This window comes from Coenobita brevimanus, chromosome 42 (assembly GCF_032717465.1).
Source record: "Coenobita brevimanus isolate Jiangsu-jjx chromosome 42, ASM3271746v2, whole genome shotgun sequence".
Classification (NCBI taxonomy): Eukaryota; Metazoa; Arthropoda; class Malacostraca; order Decapoda; family Coenobitidae; genus Coenobita; species Coenobita brevimanus.
Genome location: NC_136995.1, coordinates 4,669,703 through 4,690,707, shown reverse-complemented (window position 1 = coordinate 4,690,707; position 21,005 = coordinate 4,669,703). Strand labels below are relative to the sequence as shown.

At 42.2% G+C, this 21,005-nt stretch overlaps 1 protein-coding gene across 1 annotated transcript in view; it reads right to left on the bottom strand.

Moving 5' to 3' along the window:
• The window catches only part of Hsepi (D-glucuronyl C5-epimerase), a 208,722-nt gene that overhangs the window by 120,952 nt on the left and 66,765 nt on the right, over nucleotides 1–21,005 (bottom strand). Inside the window, exon 5 of the mRNA XM_080270673.1 lies at nucleotides 2,657–2,831. Coding sequence (XP_080126799.1) covers nucleotides 2,657–2,831 — 175 coding nt within the window. The remainder of the gene's footprint in view (nucleotides 1–2,656; nucleotides 2,832–21,005) is intronic.

Here is a 21,005-nt window from a genome sequence, read left to right as displayed (position 1 = left end):
TGCCATGTATTACTCCATTCATGAAGTTTATTTAATTCTTCTTGTAGCTCCCTATAAGAGTCTGTGTTAGTAATTCTCCTTTGTATTTTTGCATCACCTGCAAACATATTTGGATAGCTTTCATTTCTAGTGTTACTGTCTATATCATTTATATGCACTAAAAACATGATTGGTGCCAGCACTGAGCCCTGTGGTTCTCCACTAGTCACTTCCCTCCATGATGAGTAATTTCCCCCTAGTACTGTTCTCATTTTTCTTTTCTTGAGAAAATCTTGCATCCAACAATACAGTTTGCCTCGAATTCCTCCTTGATGGTACAGTTTCCATAAAAGTCTTTTGTGTGGTACTGTGTCAAATGCTTTCTTGAAATCTAAATAGATACTGTCCACCCATCCTTCTCTTTCCTGTAATGTGTCTGTTACTCTGTCACAGTAGCTCAACAGATTGGTAACACATGATTTTCCTTTTCTGAAACCAAACTGTCTTTCTGTTATCATACTGTGTTCTAGGTGATTTACCCAAGCTTTTCTTACAAGCTTTTCTAATACCTTGCTTACAACACTGGTTAGTGATACTGGTCGGTAGTTAGGTGGATTTTGTCTATTCCCTTTCTTGAATAAGGGAACAACGTTTGTTTTCTTCCAAATATCAGGTAGTTTACCTTGATGTGTGTGTGTTTGTGTGTGTGTGTTTATTTACTTATTTGTATTTACCTATTTGCAGTATACAGGAATTGAGCGATGCTCATGTTGTCCTGTCTCCATATCCACATTTATCTAGTCTACCTTTACACACATGAATGTTTTTCTCCTGCATCACCTTTTCGTCTAAGTCGTTCCAAATGCTTATGTATTTACCCAATATACCTAACTGTGATACACACAAAATATGCTATGCTCATGGGTTCCCGTTGCTGTATCTCAGTAAGTCAAATTTAGCTTTAAACTCGTTTAAGTTTTTAGACTGGACGATCTTTTTGTCCAGGCAATTCCGTAAGTCTATACTTCTGTAAGGAAAGCTATATTTCTTGATATCCTTCAAGCAGCTTGACTTTTTCAATTTCATTCCGTGTCCTCTTGTTGCTCTCTTATCCCATAAAAACAGATCTTCTCGGTCAATTTTATCTACTCCCACCACGGTCCTGAACACTGCAATCATGTCTCCCCTCTTTTTCCTTTCCTCTAAGGAAGGCAAATCCAGCTTTTCCAGCCTCTCTCTGTATGACAGATCTGCCAGACTAGGGACCATCTTGGCTGCTGTTCTTTGTATTCTTTCAATCTTGTTTATATCTTTCTTTTTGTGTGGGGACCACACTGCTGCTGCATATTCTAACCTGGGGCGGATCATGGCCACTATCAATTTTTTCTTCATGTCCTCATCCATATAATGAAATGCTACTCTTATGTTAGTCAAGAGTTTATAAGTCTCTCCAACTATCTTGTTAATGTGTTTTTCAGGTGACAAACTATCTTGGACCAGCACTCTCAAATCTTTCTCTTCTCTCATTTTTGTGATTAATTCAGTACCCAACAAATAGTTCAGTGATGGCCTCCTGGTACTGTTACCCATTTCCAATATTTTACATTTCTTTACATTAAATTTCATTTCCCACATCCGGCTCCAATCACGTCCAGATCCTCCTGCAGCATTTTACAATCCTCCTCAACCTCTACCTTCCTCAAGATCTTTACATCATCAGCAAACAGACTTGCATAACTGCTCACTCCAGCTACCATATCATTTACGTAAATCAGGAACATTACTGGTGCCAACACTGAGCCTTGAGGGACTCCACTTGTTACTTCCCTCCATCCAGACATCCTACCCTTTATTACTGTCCTCATTTGTCTGTCTCTCAAAAAGTCTCTCATCCATTCCAGGAGTTTCCCCTTCAGTCCTCCTATATATTCTAGTTTCCACATTAGTCTCTTATGAGGTACCTTGTCAAAGGCCTTCTCTAAGTCTAAGTACACACATTCCACCCAACCATCTCTCTCCTGTACCACATCAATCGCTCTTGAGTAAAAGCTCAACAAGTTAGAAACACATGACCTTCCACTTCTGAATCCAAATTGACATTCAGCCAAAATATTCATCTCTTCTACATATTTTATCCATCTGTCTTTCAGGATTCTCTCGCACAATATTGCACCATGCTAGTTAGAGACACTGGTCTATAATTCAGGGGTTCTTCCCTGTTTCCTCCCTTATAAATTGGTACCACATTTGCCCTCTTCCATTCTTGTGGACTTTCCCCTCTTCCAGAGAACACACGATTAAACTGTGAATTTTATCCGCCAGTTGTTTCCTGCATTCCTTCAGTACCCAATTAGAAATTCCATCAGGTCCTGGGGCTTTCCTTACATCTTGGGTTTCCAGTAATCTATACACTTCCTGTACCTCCACTTTTATATCTTTTATCACCGGTACATTTCTAATCACTCCCTCCCCTTCCACAAACTCTTTTTAATTAGTGTGTGTGTGTGTGTGTGTGTGTGTGTGTGTGTGTGTGTGTGTGTGTGTGTGTGTGTGTGTGTGTGTGTGTGTGTGTGTGTGTGTGTGTGTGTGTGTGTGTGTGTGTGTGTGTTAGGAAAAATTCCATGCAGGGAAATGTCAAATAAATGTGCAGGGAGCCTGCTCTATGTCTGTCACTCACCTTCTGTTCCAGAGACACATTTAACTCTGTCCCTGGCCTCCACATTGTACAGTTCAAAGTTGAGGAAGGTGTGTGTTGGAGAGTATGGAATGTGTGGCTGGTACACTCTGCTGTAACTGTGTGACCATTCAAACACCTCTCGTCCATCACTCTGCTGCTCCACTTGCCCATACACCTGTAGAGGAACAAGGAATTATAGAGGGGATGTAGAAAATACCTAGTGACTATATAATTTATGTTAGTATGAGTTCTTGTTGGATGTTGGAGTAGCCCTGGTGAGAGAGGGTAGTGTTTGGAAACTCCTTGTACTGTTGTTTGCAGATGATACTGTGTTGTTGAGTGAAGACAAAGGGGAGCTGCAAGGCTTGGTGGATGAGTTTGGGAGTGTAAGAAACGGGATCTAAAGGTGAAGGTAGGGAAGAGTAAAGTGATGGTCTTTGGAAGAGGTGAAGTCAGTGAATGTACAGTGAGGTTGGATGGTGAGGAAATGGAAAATGTGAGTACGTTTAAGTACTTACGTAGTGTGTTGGGTAAGGATGGAAGTTCGGAGGGTGAAGTGCTTGAAAGGGTACAACAAGGAAGAAAGATTGCTGGTTCCTTGAAAGCAGTGATAAGAAACAGGGAAGTGAGCATGGAAGTGAAAAAGTTACTACATGACAGTATTGTGATACCAACTCAAACATATGGATGTGAAGCTTGGACGTTCTTGGAAGGACAGAGAGCAGTGGAAATTAGTTATTTAAGAGGAGCCTTTGGAGTCACATGGAGAGACAGGCTGACAAATTAAGATATAAAGAAGCATTGTGGTGTGGATGTGGATGTGATAGGAAGTGTTAGGAGGAACACACTGAGGTGGTTTGGCCATGTGGAGAGGATGAAGGGTGAGAGACTGATGAGGAGAGTGTATGTGAGAGAGGTGGAGGGGAGGAGAGGGAGGGGGAGGCTGAGGATGAGATGGAGGGATGGAGTGGAGAGGTATATGAGAAAGGGGGGTGTGAGCTGGGAGCAGGGCAGTGAAATGGCGGGAGACAGGGCGACATGGAGGCAATTTGTTTGTGGCCACCCCGTATGGGACTGAGGCGTCTGGCAATAGATTGATAGATAGACAGATGAATTCTTGTGCCCCTTTGGTTATTACAGTACACTCTTTTTCACTTTAACTCTGCATAAAACTACAATCTCTTCAGCTTCAAAGCTGAGTTGTAACAACAGATCAGTATTAGAATATGGTATCATGGTATGGTGATTAACCTTTCTCTTATCGTACTAATGAATTGCAAGCAGTTTCCCTGATTTCATGGTCCTGCACCCCCCCTTCACAATGCCCTTGAGAAAAGGTGGCCAGTGTTTCCTCTTCACACAGCCAGTGCCACACGATCCTATTTTGTGCTCTAGCAGGTACTTTGCAAGACCTGGCGCAGTGTAGTAGTTATTGGTATAATGGATACGGTTCCCACCGAAGTACCTGTCCATAAGCTTCTAGACGAATGAGCCTGAGAAGCCATGGGGGTCGTCCTTCGATAACTCATCATTTGCTGTATACACAATGAAATCTATCATGATGTCAATCTTGTAACCACGCAAAACAAAAAACTTTATTCCAAACTGATGCCTCTGTGATGTTACACACTGTATGAAGGCAGGCCATCCCCTGAACAGAACAAATGACTCGTTGATAACCACATTCTGGAATGGTTTGAAATATGCCCTAAATTTTTCCTTCATCATTTCCATAATAGAGCAAATTTTCAACAGCATATTGTTCGGATCTGGGCCCATGTTGGGAGCGAAATGCAGGTACCTGAGGATGTTGAGGTACCTGTCCCATGACTTGTACTTTCCAAACATAAATGTTGATGCAATATCATCCACCAACCAGTACTTATAATTGTTTTTCTTTTGTGTGTGTGTGTGTGTGTGTGTGTGTGTGTGTGTGTGTGTGTGTGTGTGTGTGTGTGTGTGTGTGTGTGTGTGTGTGTGTGTGTGTGTGTGGCATCAACACTGTCAATGCAAGCCAAACATACATCTAACTTACATTCAACAGTGTCCAGCTCTTCATTTTGGCACTTTCATGAATGTGTGAGGTTTCACTCCAACTGCAGCAGCATTCCTTGAAAGCATTTATTTCTTTCACAGTAAAATCCATCACTGTTGTTGTGAAAAAAGCAATAAAAACTTTAACACTTCAAGGGAATTCTGGCTGCATACCTGCATTGTCTCATCAAAAACAGGTACATTGGGCTGAAACCCTGTCCCTTCCTCCCAGGTGAACATGTCCATAACACCTACCCTTGGTCCCTGCCTAGCCTGCCCCTGCCACTAACAGGGTAGTGATGACTAAGGCGGAATATCCCTTAATGAGGCACGTGATGGTGATGGTGGTGGTGATGGTGAAGACAGGGGTCAGGCATGTGTCCGGCAGCCATAAAATGTATGTGGACGTGCACCAGTACCTGCATACCCAGATGTACCTGGATGTGGTGATGAGGCAAAATGGTGTTGTGTGGCATATGGCAAGGCAGGGTGGCTTGTCAAGGCAGGTGGCAATGCACATGGTGAGGCAGGGTGGTGTGTTGAGGCAGGTGGTGAGGCAGAGTGGCATGTCGGGGGCAGGCGGTGAGGAAGGTGGGCGTGTCGAGGCAGGTGGTGAGGAAAGGGGGGGGGGGTGTCGGGGCAGGTGGTGAGGAAGGGGGGGGGGGTGTCAGGGCAGGTGGTGAGGAAGGGTGGCATGTCGGGGCAGGTGGCGTGGCAGACCGAGAAGCAAGACAAGTGACACATTGACTGATAGGAAAAGTGGTAAGTTGAGAGGCTAGTCTAGTGAAAGGCTGAGTGGAAGCATCAGTAGTAGGACGTGAATGATGCATTTGGAGAGCTGGTAATAGGCTTGGCCTATGACACTTCCTCCTCCCTTCCTCCACTCCCTACCTCCTCTTCCATCTCCTAAACCACAGCAATATCTCCCTCTCCAGGATCATCAACATCCTCTGAACCATTTTCATTAATGAAAATGGCAGATGAACATAAAAGGGGAGACGATGGTGGCACAAAAGAGGACTCATGTGATCAACCCTCCTGAGACGATGCATATATCTTGACACTCTGCAAGGCAAGGTCACTTTCCTCGGAGGAAGAGTCACCTTCCTCACTCCCAATTGGCGATAATGACACTTCTGGTTCTCTCCCTGTCACACTATCACTAAGGCCTTTTGTTTTCTGGCCCTTTAACTTCATTGATGTTGATGTCAACAGCTGCAGGCACTCAGCCGAGGATCCGGACACAGGGAAAAGTTTTTGTGTAGGTCTATTCAGGACGGAGGTACGAAGGTAACTGGAGCGTGACTGGGATGCATGCAGGAGGGTTGCCAGTGTTTGCCTGTGGTGGTGATTACCCGCAAAATATTCAAACAACTCTGCGAAACATTAGATCGTGTATATATGCTACCCAAACGTTTTCAGGCGGCGGTCATCTATAGATGACACCAGGAAGCCATGTGTTAAAGAACATGATTATAAAAACAGTGGGAACTATTTCAGCAGGAAAAGGAAATTTCCCACCCTGAAAACAGTAAAAAAAATAAAGAAAACAAACTACAGGAATATGAACTGAATTATTAAGGTCTTTCTACTACCTCAAGTAAACTGTACATTTACCTCAACCTCCCTCAGGAACCCCTCACAGTCCAATGGGGAGAAAACACAAGCGGTGTTGTCTTTGCTCTCAACTGCTTCCACATCGTTGTAAGAGTCGTCAATTCATGAAAATTAATTCTTTACCAAATGGGCATGGCCCTTCTAAATTTTCTATTGAGATGAGTCTTTCACAGGTTACTTGTTCATACTCCTGGATTACCACAGCTACTGGGCATTTTTATAAACTTACTTCTAAAGGTTGGAGAAATCGTCGGTAAACAGTGCCGCAGGTGACCTGCCTGCTCCCTTTAATACCCCAAAATAGGTATATATTATTTTTTTTAACACTCAGTTCTTGCAGTTACAATTCAACAGTTAGCTGTCTGTGTTGCATATATAAAAAAAAATTACTCAGCTTGAGATTGTGAGTTTGTTATTATATGGGTGGAATCACTGAGCCCATTTGGTTAAGAATTACCTCACTGAGTTCATAATGGTGGGCACCTTTGGCATTCTTCTCACCACTGTCAATTCTCCTTATTACAGTACCCTCGTGTCCAACACGGTAATATTGTCATGCACAGGTCCCGTGTTGGACCAAAAACGTGTTGGACAAACAACAGAGCTTATGGGGAAAAATGTATTATGTCAGCAACCCTACGAAAAGTCACCCTAAATACCTACCATATACCTTTACATATATTGGTACTACTGTCTATATCTATCTATCTATCTATCTATAGCCCGACGCCCTAATTTATAATTATAATAAATGGTGCTGTACTATGAATGATAACTAACCTTTTAGGATAGTGTTGGTGGGCTTGCTGGGAATGGAAGGTGGTATCCAAGGCTGTAGGTAGTCCTACTGGGTCACCGGAGGATGGCTGCTGGTGTCACTAGCGGGTAATGGCTGCTGCTCCTCCTCAACCTCCCTCATAAATCCTGCAAAATCACACTCAGAAACACTATCCTCATCCACATCCATGGAAAGTCCTGTTTCTGCCTGTCCTAGCATTCCGTAAGCCTTCACTGCTGCCAGGATCTTGTCTTGGTTTTTTATTATGGTCCTCTCGCTGGCTTCATTCACGTCGTAGGCCTTGGCGATGTCCACTTTCCTCTCCCTTTTCTTCTTCCTCTCGATGATTTCTAGCTTGGTGGCCTGAGGGAGGTGCCGCCGCTTCTTGGGGTTCTCAGAAGGCTTCCTAGGTATCGTGAGCAGGATAAAATGCAGTTGCAAGGGCAGAAAATGCAGCGAGAAAAAAGCACCTTCCAATGCGAATTATGCGACTGAGTGGCGCTGTAGCGCGAGAAATTTAAACAAAACATCACGTGACAGCAGAAGCATTTTTGATTGGGCGACATCACGATCACGTCACGATAGCGGATGGGGGAGGCAACTTGATCAGAAGTTTTGATTGGCAGTCAGCATCACAGGAACATCAAGTATGGCTGTGTTGGACCGGGGGTGATCGTGCTAGAGGCGAACTCTGCGGATTTCACTCACTTCTCGGAGCTCCGTGCGTGTTATGCTAATGCACCCATGTTACAGTAATTAAATTGTATTAAATCGTACTTATTTTTTGCTCTCCGTGCTGGACAAACGCGTGTTAGACGCGAGGGTAACGTATATATATATACAGTACATCCCCCAGTACGTGCCTATATGGGCGGCAGAGGATGTCGTGTACTAGGAATTCGCGTACTGTGAATACATAAACTTATGGGAAAAATTACATATGGGCGGCACCCACCTTCATGGGTAACCCTTGAGATGCCATTCAGACCTAAGTATTGTGGTATACAGGGAAACTATCTAAGACATATTACCTAAGATAAAGTAAACCTACAAGATCATGGCTTTACTAGGTAAATCATTGGTGGTAAGTGGTGGCGACCATCATCCACTCACTTGATGTAGTGCTGCCTACTTCTTCCTTAGCCTTTATCATTCTATTTCTGTGCCTGCCCTCCTCTCTTCCTACCCATCTTTCCTGTCACTTTCCTTTACAGGTGGCTTTACACTGAGTGACAAGCCAAATGGTTTCCTGTAAGCCGAGAAACCATTTACAACGCTGGGTGGTAACCATATAACCAACCCATACGTGCTCCCTATCTGTCAACAAGTGAGTTGGTGGAGGGTTAGTCCCCCTCCCTGTAAAACAAATAACTCAAAGTCACATGGCCACCCCTTACGGGATTATGGCGTCTGGCAATAGACAGACAGATAGATAGATAGACCTTTACCTGTTATTGCTTCTTGGGGGGGTAATGTCGTGTACTTGGGGTAACCCAGGATTTGGGCCACTCTTCGCTGCCTGTCTTGCTTACAAGGAGTTCAATTCGCATATTTAAAAACAACAAAAAAAAAAAAAAAAAAAAACAGGTCCTCGCATACAAGGGGGGTCGCGTACTCAGAACTCGCATACTGTGAGATGTACTGTGTGTGTGTATATATACATATATATATATATATATATATACACATACAAATGTACACGGGGTAAATAAAATTTATACTTAGGCTTCAAATCTTGAACATAGGTGGTCAGCTGGAATGTCCTGTCTGTTGTTTATTTTTAAGTTATGTGACTGATTTAGTGAAAGGAGATTTGGAAACTCCCATATCAAGAAGTATGGCCAGAACTCCTGAATTGAAAGTGCTTGTGACTTCATGTTATCAGGCCATGGGCAAAACGCAGTGGTACAACAGTCGGAGAAAAAGCAAGAAACACAATTAACATAAAAACTTAAAGACAATAAACGGTTTGTGGAAGAGTAATTAAAATAATCAGTGCACAGCATAACAAAAGAGACTGAAAAGTCTAAAGGACGGGGCGCTGATACAAAAGCTATGCCTCACCCATTACTATTACTACTACTACAACACACACACACACACACACACACACACACATACACACACAAACATGGGCAGGATATAAAAATATGAAAACAAAACAGAGGAAATCTAAAAAAAAAAAAAAAAAAAAAAGTAAAATGTATATGTGTGTGTGTGTGTGTGTGTGAGAGAGAGAGAGAGAGAGACTCCCCAAGGAACTCATTATGTACATGGAGTGAGGTGTGAGGAGGTAAGAGGAGAGTGGGGAAGGGTAGAGAGAGGCAGGGTGAGTGGAGGAGATGGGGAGGGGGTGTCGAGGAACAATACTAGACAGTGAGAGTGTTGGAATACAGGAGTGTTAAAATACAGACAAATGGAGAAACTTGTGGGGACACCACGAGAAAGTCTATGAAGGATGAGGAAAAATTATAAAAGGAAATGTTTGAAAATAGTGTGGGAGGGTGTTATAAAAAGGAGCAGATAGTGTGGAAAACACAGGAAAGGGTCTGTGAGACAAGGACTGAAGAGCTGAGGAAAAGGAAGAGAAGTCTAAAATGAGAGTGTGGAGTAGGAACATACAAGATGAAGAAGTATTCTCAAGCAAAGCCTGAAGCTATTGTCCTCTAATACAGGTACTTTATGTGGTTCTGAGGACTAGAAAGGGAAAAGAAAAACACAGACAGCACAAAAGGTTTTCAAGGTATTAGTTGATACCATAGGTGGACACTACAATATGCAAGTCTGAAGAATTAAAATACGATGAGGGGAAGATTGAGGACAAAGAGGATTGGACCAGAGTTCACAGGACAACACGTGACTAATGCTACTCATAATTTAAACTTTTGGTTTCAGGAAGAACACGGGTCATGAAAAATTTCTACATACCCCTTCCTATCTCCTTCATGCAGAAAAAAAACAAATAGCTCATAATCTTCCTCTTATAACGAAGATTTTTTTTTTTTTTTTATAGGAAGAATGGGGGCCATGGGAAGACTCTCCATACAAAGAGTATAAGGGGACAAGAATCACTGTCCTTACTACAGCCGAACGGTTTGGTACTGGCTTTATGCTTGGAGTGTGTCTTATTGTGAGTTCGAGCTCCCCGGCTGCTGCTGAGCTTGTAAGGTGGGTGGACAGTCGCAAACTAATGCCTGTGTACATTAACCATAAGCCTAATTAACAAACCTATACCATAGCACAATCTGCAATCAGTATTTTCTTTCTTCTGTTTCACCATCTGTGCCTTGTATCTGTCTAAACTCCTAACCCCACCATTACGCTCCACAATAATCTTACTACTACTACTACGACCACTACTACTACTACTACTACTACTACTACTACTAGAATTACGACTGCCACCACCACTACTACTACTGCTACTACTACTACTGCTGCTGCCGCCGCCGCCACCACCACCACCACTACTACTACTACTACACCTCTGCTAATACCAGGCTACTAAAACAACTACTACTACTACAGTGGAATCTCCTAAATCATGGTCTTATGAGACTGGGCATATGCCGCAAATTGAGAATTTCGCGATTTAGATATAACTAATCTTATGGCAAAAATTACTTATGAGTCTGTCATTTTGGAAAAGTTGCCTCCCTTACCCCCAAACCGATATCAAACTGGTCATCAGCAAACTCTAACAACCTGGAAAAGAAATTAGTAAAGCATTAAATGGAAGTGAACAATACTGTAAGATTCCCATCTGGTTATGACAGACAACCCCACTTGAATGGACAGGGGAGGGGAGAGGGGTTCCTCCTTACTACATCTAACTCCTGGGTGTAATTTAAGTTGGCTTCCTCTTCTTCCCCTTTCTCGAAGAAGTTGCAGGCATAGGAGGGTTACTATTGGCCATGGTAAAACTGGGCAGGTGGAGGAAACACGGGGAAAGAAAAAATCCTCTCGTACATCACACTGGAACCACACACCATCAACAGAGAGGAGACAATGCACGAGCCAGAGCCAGGCAATGGGGCTCTCGGGCATGCACCCTTCATGCTCGGTGTGGGCAGGAAGCACTGTGATTGGCTTTGAACATGACTGGTTTAGTAATTAATACAGACCCTATAGAAATGGAGAATGGGCAGCCAATAATTTTCAGCTGCTTGCTGATTGGCTGGTCAACATGGTGGCATTTTGGAATAAGTGCCTCACAGCCCGGGTGCTGGCTGACTGCAAACTCATCTAAAAATACATCTCGTCACCTGCTGTGATACATGATTGGTTGATGAATAAAATAATGCTTTAACTGTAGTATATTTTGTTAACTTGAGCTACGGAAGATTTTTGTGTTAATCCTCATCTTTATATAAGTAAACACCAAGATAATCGCCAAATTATGATGCTGAAAATCCAAACTGTTGGTAGCCGCAAAATGGGGGTGCTGTGTTCTTTTACTGGTGCTTTTTGCCCTTCTTGATGGTTTGATTGTGCTGCATTTGGGTGCAGTAACACTCATGGACCTTCAATGCAACTTTTCTTACTCCCTTGTAATCCACCAAGAAGGAAATAATGGGATATTGAGGTGAAGAGAGCAAGCTGGTCTGCGAGCGAGTGTCATCAGCTCTGACAGGCAAGTTTTATTTGGCCCACATCCACATAGGCAGGTAAGGCTAGATAACATCTTGATGGAAACCACTTTTCCACAATTATGGACGTCGAGAATAACAACTATCTTTACATTCAACCAAAACTCCATCAAAGTTAAAAACCACAGGCAACATAGGTAAACACTGCCGGTGTTAATCCATCATTGTCTGGCAACTCGTCCCAGATCTTTATACAGTAGTGCACCAACTTTCGCTACAGCAGGATTCGCGGAATCCACTTTCGCGGCATGCACCAAATATTCCCTAACTTCCACTTTCGCTTGAAAAAAATCGATTTTCGGCCACAAATTTTGGGTTTGGGACAATATTTTGAACTTTGAATTTCCTGCACCGCCTGCCCGCAACCCACCGCCATCTTGAATGACGTCATGTCAACACTCTGTCCACCCATTCCCACCATTGTGTACGAGCGTGCTAGCTCCATTGTGTTGGATTCTCACGGTTCAATGGCCTCTACTATACAAAGGGAAATTCAGCACAGAGTGGAAGTGTTGCATCAAGTTGCATCTGAGGAGGCAGAGAGAGAGAGTGGTAGCGAGGCAGCAAGAGGTGGCACCAATACGTCTGGCGTGGCTAAATAAGCCCGCCACGCGCCTCGGATACTTACCCCCAACATCCATTAAACACCTCAACCTGGTCTCTGTGGTATGTTTCTCCTCATATAATGTGTACTGTACAGTTTTTATTGTTTGTATCTCACAATGCAATGTACAATAGTGATTTGATGTACAGGTAACTCGCACGGAACACGTGGGTTTCGTTCCTACCGTGCCGTGTTAGGTGCGAAATCACGTATATTTAAACTACTCCGTATTTTGCTCCCTAGACCCCCCATATGTGTTGTTTTGCTGTTATCTGTCACTGGTAATCACTAGAAAGCACTTTAAGTGGTTAGAAGGTTTATTTAATGTTATAACTCACAAATACAGTACTCCAGAGCAAAACTTCAACACAAATACTGTACGTAAACAAGAGGAAACATTCCGACGCCGATCATCGGTAATCATATAAATCAGGTTAACTGGTACCAGTGCTTTAACTTACAAGTACATACCAGAACAGTACATATTTAACTTAGAAAGGCAGTACTGTGATATCGAATGATTTCAGTACATATTCTGTTAGGAATGGCTGAAAAAAAAAAAAAAAATGTTATGAATACATTTTCACCTTTTTGATATATATTTATGGTAGTTTCGAGTTATTTTTTACGTTATCGTTGTGCCCATGCTTGGAAAAGGGAGCGAAAGAGTTGAATTTTCTGTCCTAAATGAGAAAACTGCACGTCCTCCAAGGCTAGACTCTGCCACGGGAGAATAAAGTGGAGGGTCAGTCCGATTAGCAATAAGGAAGTTGTGTCACAACTTCCAGCTCCCACACCACGAGAATGGCTAAAAATAGAATCGTAATGCAGTTTCAGAACAATGAGTCTAATTATTACGAATACAGATACAAAGCAGAAATAAATACGTTTACAGACGGGGAAAACGTACTTCTTCCGTCATAACATGTTCATCTTTCTCTGTCATTTTACGTTCATCTTTATCATTTTATCTTGTTATTTTCGCAGTATATATTGCTGTCTCGTAAACAGGGTGGTTGTTTGTGTTTTGCAAGGGAGGAAAAAGATTGTATTTTCTGTCTGGGTCGAGATAATGGGTGTACCTATGCGTGGTTAGGTATGGCCACGAGCGAAAAAATCGTACATCCACTCATCACGATAGCAGGTGGTGAAATGACAGATGATACATGAGAGGGTGAAGTCAAGGTCAGTCTCATGTCCCAGATTTTCGTTCACTTCCCGAAAGTTTATTCACAGTTTTCTACAAGTTGCATTGCATCAAATGATCCAAACCATTACAGCAAACCTGAGCAAATAGATAAAGATACCAAGACAAAAATGTATTTTTCTTATATTATAAGTCTTTAACGAACAAACAAAAAAGGCAATATTCCGACGCCGATCATGGGTAATCATATAAATCAGGTTAACTGGTTCCAAAGCTTTTATTTAATGCTTTAATTGCTTACAAGTACATACCAGAACAGTAAATATTTAACTTACAAATACAGTACTGTAGAAAAGCAGTACAGTAAGAGTTTAACGAACAAACAAAAAAGGCAATATTCCGACGCCGATCATGGGTAATCATATAATTCGGGTTAACTGGTTACAAGGCTTTATTTAATGATTTAACTTTATTTAAGTGCAGTGCTTACAAGTACAGTACATACGAGAACAGTAAATATTTAACTTACAAATACTGTACAGTATTGTGGAAAAAACGAACAAATAAAAAAGGCAATATTCTGACGCCTATCAGGTAAACTGCTTATAAGACTTTATTTCTTGCTTTAACGTTATTTAATTGTACTTTAAGTTGCACATAAACTTACCAGAACAGTACAGTACTGTAAATATTTAGCTTACAAATACTGTATTGTGCTACTGTACTCGGGAATGTCTCACTCACTGAATAATTTCCCGCCTAGATCATCACGTAATCAAAACAAACCGCGCGCTGAGGTGACGTTCGAGAATTTGATCTTTCAAAGGCCTCTCCTGCGTTAATTTGTAGTTTTCATAATGGTTTTTTAATCTTACGTTGTCTTATATGTATCCCAGCCCTTACCGTGTATAATTGCGAGCGCGTTCCGTGAGATCGTGTTCCGTGCGAGTTACCTGTACTGTATTGCAAGTGAAAATGAAAATCTGATGTTACTTTAGGATAACCGGGAACCAATTAGCCTTTTTGCCATAAAGACAATGCCCCAACTTTCGCTAATTCCACTTTCGCGCATTATTTTTGGACCCAATTAGGCGCGAAAATTGGTGCCCCACTGTATGCTTCAAAATTAACCTAACTGATACAAAGAGGAAAATCTTAATTTTATACAGCTTTACTTATTAAGAAACCAACATTTATAACAGATGTTCAAAAACGCATCAGAAAACCTTCACATTCAAGGTTGCAATTGCGAGTTACGTATAATTTCCGCGAATTACTGATATTGCAAACTGTTCCATGATGTTGCCGCGTATTATGAATTCTCTGCTTAGAACTAAGCGATTCAGGGGATTCCACTGTATTACTACTACTACTACTACTGCTACTACTACTACTACTGCCACCACCACCACTGCTGCCACCACCACCACCACTACTACTGTACTGCCACAACCACTGCTGCCACCATTACTACTGCTGTTACTACTGTACTATAGTATCTTCTTTACACCAAATTTCCTTGTACTGGTGTTCCTCTTCTCACAGCCTTCCCCACAACTATGCAAAACAAAAAAACTACTAGGTCTGCACTATACCACAGCTTTCTACCACTTTTCTTCTGTTTCCTGGCAGTCATCTTCTTTTACTTTTTATTCCTTTCTTTTTCTTCTTCTTCTTTATTTATTTATTTTTTTGAGTCTGTCCTACCCTCAACAAACTGCAGCTCATTACGAACCATATCGCATCTACAACATTCCAACTGTGAGTGATGACTGAGAAAAACGATGGGTTTAATCGACCTGATGGTATATTTCAAACTGCCATTCTGCATATATTTGCCAACCATCATGGCCGCATTAACTTAAATTCACTGGCGCTCCACTGCAATGGGTCAGGGTGTGAGAATCCAAAAGGAAACATCACAAAATGTCTCACACCTTTTAGACCTACAGCAGTGAGGTGGCAATGAGGCTTCGCTCTTAGAGATGTTTAATCAACCTGATGGTATATTCAAGATGAGTAGATACAATAAAACTTGATCAAAGAAAATATTAGCTCTGCTATCTGTTAACATCCAACTTTGATGAAGCAATTATGTGTACTTCTTATCATCATCATCTTGAGAGAGAGAGGGAGAGAGAGACGCTGATATGAAGGAGTTTCCCAGCAATGTGCAGCTGTGAGGAAACAATATCATCTTGTTCTTAGGTACAACTCCCCCTCCCTCCTGACCCACTTCTACTCTCTCTCTCTTACTCTAACTCTTTTCATTTTCTCCTGCCCTAACCTCTCTTCACTTTCTCCTGTCTTAACTTCACTTCATTTTCTCCTGCCCTAACCTATCTCCACTTTCTCTAACTTCTCAATTTTTTCCTGCCCGAACTTCTCTTCGCTATCTCCTGCCCTAACCTTTCTTCACTTTCTCCTGCCCTAACCTCTCTTCACTTTCGCCTGCCCTAACCTCTCTGCAATTTTGCTTGCCCTAATTTTCACCTGCTGTGCCTGAACCCCTCTTCACTACCCCAACCTCAGGTCCTATGCTCCTGATTGGATAATAAAGGACCAGATAATAGTCTATCTATCTATCTATTGCCAGACGCCTTAATCCCATACGGGGTGGCCACAAACAAATCGCCTCCATGTCGCTGTCTCCCACCATTTCACTGCCCTGCTCCCAGCTTACACCCCCTCTCTCATATACCTCTCCACTCCATCCCTCCATCTCATCCTCGGCCTCCCCCTCCCTCTCCCTCTCTCCACCTCACTCACATACACTCTCCTCATCAGTCTCTCACTCTCCATCCTCTCCACATGGCCAAACCACCTTAATGTGTTTCCCATAACGCTTCCTAACACATCCACATCCACACCACAATGCTCCTTCACTTCCTCATTTATCAGCATGTCTCTCCATGTGACTCCACATGCTCCTCTCAAATAACTCATTTCCACTGCTCCCACTCTTGACTCATGTCCCTCCAACAACGGCCAAGCTTCACTTCCATACGATAGAGTTGGTATAACAATACTGTCGTGTACCAGCTTTTTCACTTCCAGCTCACTTCTCTGTTTCTTATCACTGCTTTCAAGGAGCCAGCAACCTTTCTTCCCTGCTGCACCCTTTCAAGTACTTCACCCTCTAAACTTCCATCCTAACTCATCACACTACCCAAGTACTTGAATGTACTCACATTCTCCATTTCCTTCACATCCAATCTCACTGTACATTCACTAACTTCCCTTCTCTCAAAGACTATAACTTTACTCTTCCTTACATTCACCTTTAGATTCTATTTCTTACACACCTTCCCAAATTCATTCACCAAGCCTTGCAACTCCCCTTTGTTTTCACTTAACAATACAATATCTGCAAACAACAGTACAGGGTTTCCAAACACTGCCCTCTCTCACTAGGGCCACTCCAACATCCACTGTCCTACCTAATATCTCTTTTATAACCCCATCCATATACAGACTGAACAGCCATGGAGACAAAACACACCCTTGTTTCAACCCAACCTTCAAACAGAAAAATTCACTCAGTTCATCCACATGCACTGCAGCCTTGGCACCCTCATACATACTCTTCACGGCATTCAACAATTTCCCATCTACTCCATATATTACTAATACTTTCCACAATCCTTGTCTATCCACCCTGTCATATGCTTTCTCCAAATCCATGAAGGCTGCATACAATTTCTTTCCCTTCTCTAGAAAGTTTTCCACTAAGGATCTACGAATGAATATCTGATCTACACAACCTCTTCCCTTCCTAAAGCCTCCCTGTTCTTCTCCAACTAATTCCTCTGTTATTTCCCTAACTCAGTCAATAAGTATCCTACCATACACTTTTCCTATTACACTAAGAAGACAAATGCCCCTATGATTACCACACACTCCTTTTTCCCCTTTTCCTTTGTACAAGGGAATAATTATACCTGACTTCCAATCCTCCGGGACTCTACCTTCCTCCTAGGCCAATCTGCACATCTTCCACACCCATTCTACTACTATTTCTCCCCCATGCTTCAGCATTTCACCACACAATCAATTCCTGGGGCTTTCCCCGATTTAACTTTCTTCATTGTTTCCACAACTTCTATCCTACTGATTTCTTCCTGTCTTCTCACCTCCCTCCTTCTCCCAGCCATTCCCCACCCACTTATACTCACATTACTTCCATCCTCTATGTTCATCAATTCCTTAAAGTGTTCTCTCCATCTGCTCACTTTTTCTCCCTTCTCCACTAGTAATCTACCATTTTTATCTTTCACTCCCTTGCTAACTTCACTGCCACCCTGTCTTACTCTCTTCACCTCCTTCCAGAACATTTTCTTACAGTCCCTCCACTTTACACTCAAATTCCTTCCAAATTCCTCATCCACTCTCTTCTTACTCTCTCTTATTAATCTTTTCCCCTCTCTCTTTCTTTCTATACATCTCTCTCTCTTCTACGTCTCAACTTCTTCCACGCCCCTATTTCTCATCCATTCATTGTATGCTTCCTTCTTTTGTGCACAGCCTGTCTCATCTCTTCATTTCACCACGCTGTTCCTTGCACCCCGCCTCCGTCTTCTCTTCACCCCACACACCACATCACATGCTGCACATATTTCTTCTGTGAATATCCTGCACACACCTTCCACGTTCCCCATCTGCTCCAATTCATATTTACCCGATCGTTCCTCCACTTCTCTCTTATATTCTGCCTTTTTCTCATCCTCTTGTAACCTTTCCACTCTCCTTGCAACTACTCCTTCCTCCCGTTCTTCTCTTCTTCTATTTCTCCATCTTACTTGGATCTTGATTCTGGCCACCATCAAGTAGTGGTCAGAAAGTCCACTCCCCCAACCTCTATAAGCTCTTGCATCTATTACATATCTTCACATCCTATCATCCACACACACATAATCAATCATTGCCTTCCTTTCATTCAGTTCACCACCCACCCTTCTCATCACTCGCCATGTATACCTGTGGATCATTTTTGCCTGAAGAGGGTATTGGCTATCATCAACCCACTCAGGGCACAAATGTCTATCTCTGAAGGCACACCCCACTCACCAACTATTCCGTCCACCTTCACATTCCCTACTTTACCATTCATATCACCAATCAAAAACACTATCTCATTCCTTCCAAACTTTTCCAAGCACACTTCTACATTTGTCCAGAACTCTTCTCTCACTCTTCTAGCACGATCTTACATTGGCGCATACACACACACAATCGCCCACATTTGTATTCTAACTTTCAACCTTACCCACACAATCCTTGACCCAACTGATCCATACTGTCTTATGCTCTTCTTCCATCTTTTACTCACAACTATACATACTCCTTCCTTTACCCTCTCATTCTCACCTACTCCTGCACATATACCCCATCCATACTCCCATTCTCTCACACTTTCTCCTCTCCATTTTGTTTCAGTTATTCCACATACATCCACTTTCACACCCTCAAGCACCTAGACAATCTCTCTCTCTTTCACCTCGTCATTCCTATTCAGAAATTTCCTCACAGAGTACAGATTTCCAATACGTAAGTTACACCCTCTGACAACATGATTAATGTGTCTTTGTAATTTAAATTTGAATTAAAAATAAACACCTAGATTTCGAACAGGACTGACTGGATGAAGCTGTGACACGTCAATCAAAACCAGGGCATTATCAGTGTCATCACCCCTTCTGTTTCCTCTGATGATGATGATCTCAGTTTTACCATCATTCAGCTTAAGTTTCCAATTAGCCATCCATATCTTAAAATCAGACATTAGAAAGTCAAGCTTTGTCTTGGTATCGTTTATGTCTGACATCTTAACACAAAGCTGGGTGTCATCAGCATAAAAATGATAGGACAAATCGTGAGCATCAGGTAAAGAAGATAAACTACTTTTGTAGATAGTAAATAGAACTGGACCCAAAACTGATCCTTGAGGGACTCCGAATAGAAGAGGAGCAGAATCAGAGCTAGCGTAATCAACAACCACTCTCTGAGATCTGTCTGACAGATACAACTTAAGAAGCAAAAATGCACTATAATGAACTCCATTAAAATACAGATCATTCAACAATAGTTTATGATCTACTGTATCAATAGCTGCACACAGATCCAACAGACCTAGGAGAGAGGACATCCCACTACAAGTGTTTGTCACAATGTCACTAAGAATCCTTGTTAGTGCAGATTCAGTTGAATGGTATTTTCTGTATGCTGACTGAACAACAGGAACAACTCTGTTGTGTTCCAGTAGTGGTAAGAGTTGATCGAGGATAGCCCACTCAATAATCTTGGATAAGAGAGACAGGTTAGAGACGGGACAATAATTTGTCATGCTCTCAACATCAAGGCCAGGTTTCTTAATTAGGGGCCTAAACAAAGAATGTTTCTCAGACTGCACAAAATTACTTTCTAAGAAGCATCTATTTATTAAGTTGCAGATAAATTCTGCAGCATGCTCAAACACATCAGGCAGCTGTGACATGTTACACAGATCAAGTGGGCAAAATGTTTTATTTATTCTCTGACATAACATTTGACTTTGTTTACATCCAGTGGATGAAATGTTGAAAGCAAATGATCCCCAGTGCACCGTGGTTGGAAGTCAACTGAGTATGCTTCACTAGAACTGTTGTCTAAATCACTTCTTATGCAAGATATCTTAGTTGTAAAAAATGAAGCAAAATCAGAAGCCAACTGGGCATCAGATACAGAAGTTGGTTTAACATTTCCACTCCTCCGACCAACCAAATTGTTCACAACTGCAGATAGTTTTTTTTTATCACCACCACATGAATCAACTTTATTTTGATAATACCTAGCCTTTTGGGCTTTTACGGTGTGAACGACTGCTCTTCTCGTGAAAACATAACGCAGCTGAGTTACTTCGGTCACCTGCAAGTGCCACTCACGTTCTGCCGTTCTACGTTGTCTACACAAAGAATTAATGGATGGACCATACCAAAGAGAATTATCACATACAGTGATTGTTTTTAATACCTCAAGACAATGATGGTCAAAAATTGACCAAAGCCCATTGTTATAAATATCAACCAATTCATCAGAATATTTGAAGAATACAAGGTAGGGTAGTGGATGTCGGAGTGGCCCTGGTGAGAGAGGATAGTGTTTGGAAACTCCCTGTACTGTTGTTTGCAGATGATACTGTGTTGTTGAGTGAAGACGAAGGGGAGCTGCAAGGCTTGGTGGATGAGTTTGGGAGAGTGTGTAAGAAACGGAACCTAAAGGTGAATGTAGGGAAGAGTAAAGTGATGGTCTTTGAGAGAGGTGAAGTCAGTGAATGTACAGCGAGGTTGGATGGTGAGGAATTGGAAGATGTGAGTACGTTTAAGTATTTGGGCAGTGTGATGAGTAAGGATGGAGGTTTGGAGGGTAAAGTGCTTGAAAGGGTACAGCAGGGAAGAAAGGTTGCTGGTTCCTTGAAAGCAGTGATAAGAAACAGGGAAGTGAGCATGGAAGTAAAAAAGTTACTACATGACAGTATTGTGATA